The 11,723-nt window shown below is 36.6% G+C and overlaps 1 protein-coding gene across 1 annotated transcript in view; it reads left to right on the top strand.

Moving 5' to 3' along the window:
* NEK11 (NIMA-related kinase 11) overlaps positions 1 to 11,723 on the top strand; it is an 80,002-nt gene that overhangs the window by 12,039 nt on the left and 56,240 nt on the right. Inside the window, exons 2-3 of the mRNA XM_010007596.1 lie at positions 2,835 to 3,000; positions 7,889 to 8,007. Coding sequence (XP_010005898.1) covers positions 2,835 to 3,000; positions 7,889 to 8,007 — 285 coding nt within the window. The remainder of the gene's footprint in view (positions 1 to 2,834; positions 3,001 to 7,888; positions 8,008 to 11,723) is intronic.

Raw genomic sequence — 11,723 nt, 5'->3', positions numbered from 1 at the left:
CCCCCCCCATAACATTATACAGAAAGGAGTAGTTTTAAGTATTGCATTTGGAGACCATCTCCATGTTAGTAATTTTAACTGTTTTCTGTATATGCCATCTAAATCTATGATTTCTTAGTTAATGTAAATAGTTTTGGACCTTTTAAATCCTGCTTGATACTTAAGCCTAAGTGGCAGAAAATACAGGGGCAGGTTGTTTTTTTTGGTTTGGTTTGGTTTTTTTCAGATGAACCTATATACTCCAGATGAATTCTTGACAAAAACTGAACCGTAGAGTCTATTATTCCCAATATCCATACTAGACATTTGTGTCACATGCTGCAAAAGTTTTGTTTAAAATCTTTTTGTGTTCCCTAACTACATGTTTCTAAACTGTTCAATGCATGCAGATTTTCAGCAGATGATACACAAGTACAATGACTGAATTATAAGCAGTGACTTGTTCTTTATTATAAGCCAAGCTTAAGATGCAGGTTACGTCATATGAACAGAAACACTTTGTTGCCTTTGAAGTGTAGTGCTGGATTCCCTTGGTAGAGGGGAATGTAGTCAGGATTGTTCAGCTAAGAGAAGTTTGTTGTTTTCTTATGATTACTGACCTTTTTTTCAAAGAAAGACTGTCAGCTTATGGATCTATCAGCATATTTGACATCACCAGGGATCCCAAATTTAAGTTGTCTTAGGAGTCCTCTAAATCATGGAAAGTGCCCATTTTATCTGCCTATTAGGGTAGAAGTTACCTGTGCAATACTGATGTGGGGTAGAGTAAATTTAAGTGCTTTATATATTGAAAATTATAGTTGATTTACATAGATGGAATTCTGACTGAAGACTTTTGGGTTCATTATTTTCTCTTAAAGTTATCAGGAAAGAGCCACTTTATATCTGAAGACTGTTCTTTTTGTTCTCTGTGAGAGTTCTGCAACTCTGATACAACTTATTTGACAATACTTAATCAGTGTAGCGTTTTTTAAATTTGTGGGTTTAGTTTTTAGTGCATTTATTAAAGTAGGTATCAGCAACAGACATATTGGGTATTGTATTCTGTGATTCTGTGAAAAGCTTTGCAGAAAGTATGAAGTCCAGTTGTCATCTTAAACTCAGTAAAATCAAATCTTACCTGCAGACAGGAACAGTCCACACATATATTAGTGGCAGCAGATATGCTTAATCTTGATTGCATTGGCTGAAGTTTTCTTTATAGATGCAAATTACTTGCATTTCTGGATATGAGTTAGCATTGTGTTGCAGAAAGCCAATACCTTATTTACAGAAGTATATTTTCCTGATTTGTTTTTCTGGGAATGAATTTAAATTAGAAAAATACCTGTCTTGTTGCCTGACAGCTGATGACAGCATCAAAATCACTGAGTGACTAAGATGACAAGCTATCTCTGCACATCAACACATCAGGCTTTTATTACTGTCGTGGGTATACAAGAAACTTGTTTTAAGTGGTGTTTAACAAGGACTCATTCTATTTGTCAGTTCTGTGACATGATCTATGTGAAGGAAGGAATAATGTTCCCATGTCAACCGAGGAGAAGATTGCAGTAGGTCTTCATAGCACAAAGCTTCTCTGTAGAGATAGAGACAAATCAAATGGCGTGTTATTTTCATCACATTGTCAAATGGGGATTAGGTACATCTGTGTAAAAATTCATGCATTGTTAGCCAGAAGCTGATGGCTGAGCTTTAGGGAGAAATTTTCTTATGAAGAAATACAGGTATTTTTCCTTAGATCAATTGAATTACTGTGGTAATTACTGTGGTTTTATCGCTGTTGTGGTTTAACTACTGTGACTTTGCAACCGTGCAGTATTGAATGGGAAATTAATAAAAGAACTGAGAATACATCCCTTCAGTGTGGAACTAACCTTCCATGTATCCAAAAGTTGTTGGGTATTCATCAGTGTTTCAGTAAAATACCATGATATTCTCTAATAGCCTCAGACGGCTCCTTCAGACATAGACCAATGATCCATTCTTCAGCAGCTGGTAAAGTAGATGGAAATGACATTCCTTTGTGTGATGTATGCCTTTTGGAAACATTTTGTCAGGAAGATCCCTGCAAAGTGTCCTTCCTTGTAGTGCCCTGCTGTGTTTTTTCCAGGACAAGTTGACTCCAAGCTCTGCAACTGCAGGTACCATGTAGAGCTAAGTCTGAATCACAAATTCTGCTATGGCACGTTTGCACCTTCATGTTCAAGAATATGAAAAATGCCCTGAATTTTTCAGCTTTAGGGCCTCCCAAAACAAATTCAGAGTTCTTTGAAACAGTAGATTTGGGTTTCAGCCACAAATTCGGATTTACACTCTCTGCTTGGAGGTTCAGGTGAAGGGAGGTGATTTTTAGAAAAAAATTGTCACAGAAATACTATAATTTGTGTGATTCTTCTCATGCCTCCATGGAGAGACTTCGGCAGAAGCAGCAAAACTAGTTTCTTGCTGCTCCACATTTTGTGTATGAATCTTGAGCATATGCTCTGAGTGGGTTTGAAATAACTTAGATTTGATTTTTTATTTATGTTTATTATTATTATGCACTAGTCTGTAGCACTGAAAACATGTCATGAAGAAAACAGTGCAGTAGGGAGTTAGTGGGAAAAATACTTCAAAAGAATATTTTTAAAATGTTGCTTAATTGGTATAGTAACTGGCATGTTTATTTGTACTTAATGCATTCTCTTTGTTTACCCATATTTGCCTAATCATTTCATGTTGCCAAATACTTGGTTAATATTATTATTTTGCATTAAAAAATTATGATGGGTTTTTAAACATTATGTGATTTTCTATTTCTATTAATAGAAAGATTTATTGTTTTCCTTTAGAAAGGTTCTGAAGGAAATCTCTGTTGGAGACCTAAAGCCTAATGAAACAGTTGAAGCAAATCTGGAAGCACAACTACTCTCCAAATTAGACCATCCAGCCATTGTCAAATTTTATGCAAGCTTTGTGGAGCGAGATAGTTTCTGCATTATCACTGAATACTGCGAGGTGAGACTTGTAGATTACTTTGAAGAAACTTGACAGAATTTGTGCATTAAAATAAGGTCTTAAAAGAAAGCTAGTCCAGTTTTATTTAATGTTTTAGTTTGATTTTTACTCTTATTTCTTACTTGTGGGAACTCCTACTGCTGGTTAGACATATTTCAAATAAGAGTGTTACCTGCTCATGTGAGGCTTGTAGCTTATACACAAACTAACCAAAGAGGAAAATTAAACACATTTTCATTTCATTCACTATAATCAGTATTACAAGAAAGACTTAGACACATTACCAGATCTGTGGGTGAACTCAGAAAGGTTTTACTACATATGTACTACTGATGGGGAAATGAGGATGAAATGAGGTACATGGTCACAGTATGAAATCTGATGTAAATGAGGAGGGGAAAACCCTCTTGTGATTTGAAGGTGGTTACAAGAAGCTTGAGCCTGATCACATGGATGATGAGTTTGGTAGCATCACTGGCTTTATGAAGTGGAGAACAATGTGAGTCAAAGACCGCAGTGTAGAGGATAAAAAAACTATTAAAGGAGGATATACTGGAGTATAGCTACCATTTATTTTCATTCCAACATTTGGTTTAAATACATATTGATGAAATCTGTTTTAAAGATTAAAATAAAAATTTATACATATTTAAGCCAGCTTTTTAAGAGTTTATATAAAACAAGTGCCCACTTTGTATCAAATATAGATGTGCTGTTTTAAAAAATACAATTTTCTCATGAAGCTGTGAAGCAGATTTTTCAGTTGTGCTCTGCTAGGCATTTGAAATGTTTTGGAACCCGGACTATTGGGTTACCTGTCCACCAATCAGACCTGTATTAACTAATGACATTTCTTCAAGCATTCAGCTTTGGTGTGTATAATTTAAGAAGTACTATTTCTGTCAGTTATTGCCTCCTTAGAAGCTTTCTTTGATGACAGCTCAATGTCTATTTATTGCTGGGATTTTTTAAATTTAAATCTGCCATATTCAATTCTGTTATGCAATCTGAATATTTGTTCACTTGTTATTTTAACACCCATGCAGAAGCTCTTTGCGTCATTCCCTGAATGTCTGACAGCTGGGGCTTGATGGAAATTTGGTATTGCCAACTCTCTATGGAAATCTGGAGCGCAGAACTGAAGGATTATTCTAACCACCCAGATATTCCTGTGCACTAAGATTAATATTCTCTCTCAGTGGTAAATGCCAGATCAGTGATACCTGTATCAAGAGTAAAGGAGCCTCTTTCAGCAGCATTCTAGACCAGGACTAGAGTCTTTGGTCCACTGCTTTTTTTTTTTTTTTTTTCTGCTTTTGTTTTCCTTCATCTGGAATAAACTTATGGGTGAATAAAAAAGAGCATGATAGCAATCACCCTCATAATCACAAGCTGCTGCTGCACCCCTAGGAATTTTTTTTTGTCCAGGCAGAGTAAACTATCCTGCATGAAAACATTTCATTTCAGTTACCCTAGGATCCAGAAGCCATATGTCAAACACATGATCATGTATTACAGCAAGGCAAGTGAAGGTTGTGTTGGTTCTGCAGCTGAATCTTTTCAGGTTTGAGTCTGTTGGGTCATGCTAGAATGACAGTGAGTCCACTAGGATGTGCTTCTGACTCTTTCCAAAAAGGATATACTGTGTAGTATCATTGCATTTAAGCGATTACGATGTGTTTAATCAAGTGTTCAAACAAGGAAAGTACACAGCAAGGTTTTGCGTAGTGCTATAAAAATCCTTTTCTATTTTAATGGGAGTATTCCCAGAAGGTGTACTTTCATATTTACTTTTCTATAGTGATATACTTATCTATAATGTGGTGGGATTTGGATCTTTTTACCTAAAAGATGCCTGTTTAAATTGCACATAAACTGAGGAGAAAAATGTAATGCTACCTATTTGGAAGTCTAGTACATTCAGTTTCTCATGGATAGAATAATTATCAGATTTGCAGTAACTGGTGCTCTTGGGCAGACTCAAAACAAAGAATAAACATTAAGTTGTCATGGAAACAGAGCAACCCTCTGAACCTTATTGTGTTTTCTCCAAAGTGCTGTGACTTATTCATTAGCCACAGTACTTTGTTCGTTCTTGCATGAGGAGTGTAGAGTGAGTCTCCAGTGCAGCTGCTTTGTGCTACACCTGTCCTGGAACAAATGAGAACATTGGTCTCTGTTGTTCAGCTCAGTGTCTTTTATTATAACTGAATTCACTCAAAATTAAAGAAGAGAAACGTATGTGTTCTGTTTTGATCTTCTTGCTGAGCTTCTTCAGCAATTTTCCTGAATCAGTCTTGCAGGCAATAGAAACATTGTCAGATAAGGCGGATTTCAAACAAAAAATGAGTTTATCAACCTCGGATTTAATTTCGTAGCATAAATTTGACTTCAATAAAATACAGTTTTTATGAGTAGTTACTTTAAAAATTGCATCATAAACCAAATACTGGTATGTTTGATATTCTTGACATTTATACAGAAACTGCAGCTTGGAAACTCCCTATGTACTTAATTTGTTAAATTCCTTATGAACTTTATTATACTGACTTTCCAAAATGCAAAATGGGTTTAACAAACTTCTTCAGAGTTTCATGGCAGCTCTATTTCAGCAAATCTTTTATGATGCATTTTTGTTTTCTTTCTATAGATACAAAATCAAGATGAAATTAATTGTAGGACTTCGAGACCAGTCTTCTCTGCTTGGAATTAACAATCCATAGTTACTTGAGGGCACATATAGTACTTTATTCAGCTGGTTTTGTTCTCCTTAGACCTTTTGAAAGAAATATCCCCCATCTTAACAGAGTACTCACCAGCCTGCAGGTCCTACATTTATTTTCTTTCCATTTTCCATGGCAATGTATGATTCTAATAGAGGACACATTGGGACAGGAAGAAACAGTGTTTGAAGCCTGCTGTAAGTACATAGTCCTTTGTGACCAATGACTAGCTGATTATTTGAACAGCCCCTGAGTCTTGGGCTACTGCTACAGTTGACTCTGGATGGACTGAGGCAGTTGTCTGGAATAGGTGAGTCGTTATTTTCAAGGTGTGTGTGTAGTGTCAGACACAGCCCATGTGGTTGTCAATGCAGCAGAGTACCCAGCAATACTTCTTCTTTCCTTCCTCTGCTCTGCTGCAAGCAACCAAGGGGAAGCTGTTGAACATTTGGAGTTGCAAAGGGGGAGCAGCTGCTGGGAGCTCCAAGTTCCCAGAAGAGCTTCTCTCTCAGCTGCAGCAGGGAGGCAGATGGAGAGTTGAAGCCATATTCCCTTCCCTAGCGAATGAGATGATTCAGACATTTCAATTAAACATTGTGGGGCATTGTCAAAGAACACTTCTTTCATATATGACAAAATATGTTTTTTCAGGTTTTTTGTTGTTGTTGTTTTCCTTTTTTCTTTTGACACGCTCACTTTTGAATGTTTTAACTTAAACCTCAGGAACCACAGACAAAAACTGTGAGTTTATGTCAAAGGACAGAGCAAAAACATATGGATTTTCAAGGGCAGAATCTGCTTATTTGGTAGCAGCAGCATGAAGCACTGTGGTATTTAAAACAGAAAAAACATGAAGTGCTGAAGAGATCACAAAATGTAGAGAGTCAACAGTGCAGAGAAGGGAAGGGCTGATGATGGGAAATGGTGTTACAGGTACATTTGTATGGGTTGAAATATTTTCTTGTATATGGTACATGAAACTTCTGATTTTTTACAAAATGTGTAATTCAAAAGTAATCTTTTTTGGAGAGTAAGTTACTTAGTTCGTACAGCACCGTGAGACGGTTCCTTTGCTCTGGGATTAGTTACCTCAACATAGTGCTTGCCACTAATGCTCATTCTTGTGGACAAAATCAATGTATTTTATAAACTGGAAAAACAAATAGCTGACAACCTTCCATCTATTTTTTTTTTTATTATTATTTTTTTAGCAAAATGAACAGTTTTCATATAAGTCTCCTCAGAAACGTCTTCCATCGTGTTGTTGTTCAACTGATTTTTATAAATGTCTGGCTTTTCAAGTTTTCAAGTGGTGTTTTTCTGTGTATATTTTCTGGTTTACTTTCACTTCATACTGTGTGTCATATTGCTCCATTTCTAGTGTCACTTCAAGATCAATTGTAATTTTAATGAAGCATTTACAGTAACATATGCTACGGATTCTTGAAGCTTCATTTCTGCCTTATTTCTGGCAAAAATGAGTTTGGAAGAAGGACAAAGTATCATAATTAAAGAGGCTGTGTTTTAGTTCTTTAGAGAACAGCATGGTTTCTTTGATGCTGAAATGCTTATTTCAGCATAATAAACGGGAGTGTCTCTTGCCTGTGCAATGTTTTACTTAACTGGATATGCTTTTCCCAAATTTGTAACCTTCTTTGGACCCATCAAGGCAGATCCATTTAACTTGATTTAGATGTCTACATATTAGCCAGTCAAAGTAGGCCCTTGTCATAATTATTTGCAAGGAAACAGAATTTCTACAACATGATCCATACCTTCCTAAGGCAGACAGGTAGATCACAGAGATGATAGCACTATTTAGGTGCCTGTTCTTTTGTGTTAATTATAGAGGGAGTTTGAGGTGATGAGCTCAGATGCACATGGCTGAAGTTGGGTGACATGAACTGACAAAAGTTGAAAAATTTGATGAGATTGTGTAAAACTAAGAGAAAACTGACCTAATTTCCCTATGCAGCCAAACTGCCTGATCTCGTGATCCTCGACTGTGTCTGCTTTTGGTGCTGGTGGAGTTCAGAATTTGTTTGCAAGCATTAATTTTACAGATTGCATGGTAGGAAGCTTGAAGGTCTAAGAAAGTGTACTCTTGCACTTTGATGATGGAGATGAACTTACTTTAAATATACAAATAATGTGATATTTTTCAGGGTGGAGATCTAGACTTCAAAATTCAAGAGTACAAAGAATCTGGGAAGATATTCACTCAAAAACAAATAATAGACTGGTTTATACAGTTGTTACTCGGAGTCAACTATATGCATGAAAGGTACAGTCATTTGATATTAAAACACTTAGCTGGGGAGAGGAGAGAGTAGATGTACTAACTAGTTGCAGATACTCAAACAGAAACAAAACCACGTGGATCATATTGGTATAAAGTCCTGTTCACTAAACTGCTGTAGTATATGTTGTATAACTAAAGTGTAATTAAGTATCTATCCTGCAAGAACGGTGTCTATTATGTCTTTTAGCAGTGCAGGGGTAGGTGTCTTTCAGCATTAGACACACTTTTCTAAGGCCAAGTGAAAAATTTTGTACAACAGATATAGTTGAATATTGTTAGAAAAAAGTGGATTAAAAGGTTAAAAGAAAGTCAGCTTTTCCAAGAGGAGTCAACAAGGATCTCTTGCAGATATTTAACGTGAAGAATCCAGTATTTATGCTTGATTTACTCCCACTAAAATCAGTGAAGTTACATACATACACTCTTTGGAAACAGATGTTGCTTTTAACAATACATCAAAGATTAACCTAAGAAATTACTGCAAGTTATCCAGGCACTGATGTGTGGAGCTCACACATGGTTTGAGCAGGGTTAGATAGAGTGGATTACCTACCTGGTCATCTGTGTGAGTGCAGTTCTTGCCTGCAGGATGGTTAAACAGGCTGACTTCAGAGATTTATACATTTCCCTCACTGCCAACGTACTGGACATGTGCATGAGCCCTGTCTGGTGCCTTTCCCTTGTCATCCAGTGCCATGACATTTGCAGTAGGTGGGACTATTTAGCATGGTATGAGGGAGACCAAGTGCTCTGCTGAGCAAGGAGCAGAAGGCTCAGCACATTGCACCCGCATTGAGAGCTGGAGGAACGGTGAGCAGATGGGAAAACCAGGCTCCTTTCCTAGTAGCTTTTCAGAAATTGGGAGTGAGTTAACCCAGCTTTCAGCATCTTCTTCTTTCCTCTGTCTCCTCCCTGTTGCTTTTGCCTATTAGCAGCTCTGAAATGTCATGTTAATGAACAAGACAGAGAACCCTTTCTAAAAAGCATTGTAGCCTGAAAGTCCAAGATCTTTCATCCTGCCAAGCTGAGCTATTTGGACTATTATTCCTATTGAACTTTTAGAAGTAAGAATGTCATTGCTGCAAGGACTGTTTTAGCAGAGGTTGTTTGTCTGTAAACACCTGCATGTTTTGGGGAGATGAGCTAATCTGCCTGAAATAATGGTTTAAATTATTACTATAGCCAGGGAGGTGAGGAGTTTATTACACCCAGAATCTGGAGATGAGAATTCAGGTTTTTTTAAAGTGAGATGTAAACTAGAATCCATAGTCCTCTATTCTGCGTGAGTACTCAGAAAACAAGGTTATGCACTGAGTTGAAGGTGCACACACCAAATGACTGTAGTTGTTTCATATATCTTTTGCAGCAGGGCTTGGGCTGAATTTGGTTGCCTGAACTTAAGTTGTAAGAGAGTAAGAGGCAGAGATAATCACCTGTCAAAAAGAACAACTATTTCTGAGTTGAGCTGAAGTCAAGTGTGTGGGATGCGTTTGACCTAAACTGATAGATGCCTAATGAGTTTTTACACCTACAGTGTCAGACTGCAGACAGAAAAGGACAGAGTGAATTGCTGTCCAGCACGCAAGAACATTTTGGTTGATAATTGCCAGTTTTTCTGGGGCTTGTACATGAAATGCCACCCCACAGACTGCAGTGATGGGAGCACAGTGAAGAGAGTTCTCTTGGGATGCTCTCTTCCTCAGCATTCACCTCAGGTCAAAAAGACAGAAGGAAATGGAAATTAAAATCTCGACTGTTTCACTAAACTAGCAGTATGGTGTTTTTTTCCCATTCTTGAACTCCAGTTTAGCAATGTATCATTACAAGTTTTGGTAATCTGGAAAGTCCACTTTTGGTGAAATCCTTTCTTTCATGTAAGAATTTAGAGGATGCACTAGGCAGAGTAATAACATTGCAGTTGGACTAGATAATCATTGTATGTCCCTTCCAACTGAACTGTTACATTCTATTGTGTTAGTTACGCTTTTTGTCTATCATTTTCTATATTTCCTCATACCTCTTTATCTTCTCTTTTCCCACATGTCCTTTGTGTCTACCCTTCTCTCTGTTTTTCTCATCTTCTACTTATTCTCAGATAAATCTTTAAGAATCCCAATCTTATAAATAGCCTTTCTTTGGTAAATATGTACATTAAATTACTGGATTTCCTAAAAAGTACAGTTTAGTTTTCCAGTGATAGCAGCATTTTGATTTTCCAAATAGCAATTCATTTTCTGTCTTTGAATCAGAGCTATTTAATAGCACCTTGCCAGACACATAAAAACGACTCAACAGTTTTATTTTTATTTTCATTTCCTGTATTGTATTATGTGTTTTTTCACTGTATACACATTAGAAAGTTTAATCTCCATCTTAATAGTTTAAAGCCAAAAAATTACTTAGATGGAAAAGGTTAGGCTTAAAAGAATTTAAAACTACTTACAGAAATTTGTTTGAATTTCTGAAACATAGTGACAGTCCTCTGCTTATGTATAAAGGAGTCATACATCATTTTTTCTCTACTGATATGGCAAAAAGTAGTAATACATGCTTGAACTATGTACTAATGCAAATAAAAACTTGCCACAGAATTAAAAGCTTGAAGTGTTTCTTATCTGTGGGTTGAATTCCTTAGAAAATCCAACTGTGGTGGATGGGAGTTTTATTCCAGAGTAGCAAAAATCATTATTTCTGGTTTTAGACATGTAGTATTCACTTGGTTGTCTTTTTTGCACTCTTATGCTGAAAACTTATTTTAAACAGTACTTTTTTGCTGTCTCAAATTGTTTTTCTTTTCCTGTGTTAGTAAAGATTATACAGATCAGACATTCCTGTCGGTTACTTATGCTTCATACATCCCAAAGGGGGTCATGAATATCTTGTGGTCACTATGCTACCTACTGGCTATTTTGCATAATTGGAAGGTTTTTTTTAAATTTTAAACTTGAAAGCTAAATTACCTAGAATTATATAGATTCAGTCCTCATCTGTTATTGATACAACCAGATAGAGAAGTAAAGGAGAAACAATATAGTGGTCTCATCTAGATGGAGACAGTCAACATGAAACTATCAGCTACTCCCTCTGGCATGTATCCCATTGCAGATCAGTACACAAAATTGATCCCACAGCAATCAGGCCATGAGGCCATTGATTCATTTAACCTTGATTTGAATAAAGCTGACCATTATGTTATCTGTCACTTTGCTGATCTTTATGAGCAATATGCAAAGAAACCTGTTGCTTTCCATCTACAGGGTAGCAGGCTTTGCCCAAGTACTTAATCTGGATTTCACATTGACTTCCCTAGTATGGGATGCAGGCTTAGCCAGAACCCCTAATTCTTCAGATAGAGGGAAGATGAAACAATTGCTAAATATTTCACTAAAATAAACTACTTCTGCCTCAATCAGCTTCATGTTCTTGTACGTTGCAGAGGAAGCTTTATTCAAGGAGGCTGCCTACTGCTCAGTGCATCATGCTGCTTCTTTATGACTATGAGGCAGGAAGCAGGTACTCTATAGAGTATACATAAGGGTATCTTTATAGCCCAAGTATGAAACTATCCTTAAGTGTTAATGTCTATCCAAAATACCAATAACCACTTCACTGACTGTCGAGTTAGAATATGTTTTGCTGGAGCCCAGTTAATTAATGTTACCTCTATAGATTTATTTCTTGCTACAACAGAAAGTCAC

Source organism: Chaetura pelagica, unplaced genomic scaffold, assembly GCF_000747805.2.
Source record: "Chaetura pelagica isolate M959 unplaced genomic scaffold, ChaPel_1.0 scaffold10, whole genome shotgun sequence".
NCBI lineage: Eukaryota > Metazoa > Chordata > Aves > Apodiformes > Apodidae > Chaetura > Chaetura pelagica.
This window is presented reverse-complemented; position numbering and strand designations above follow the sequence as displayed.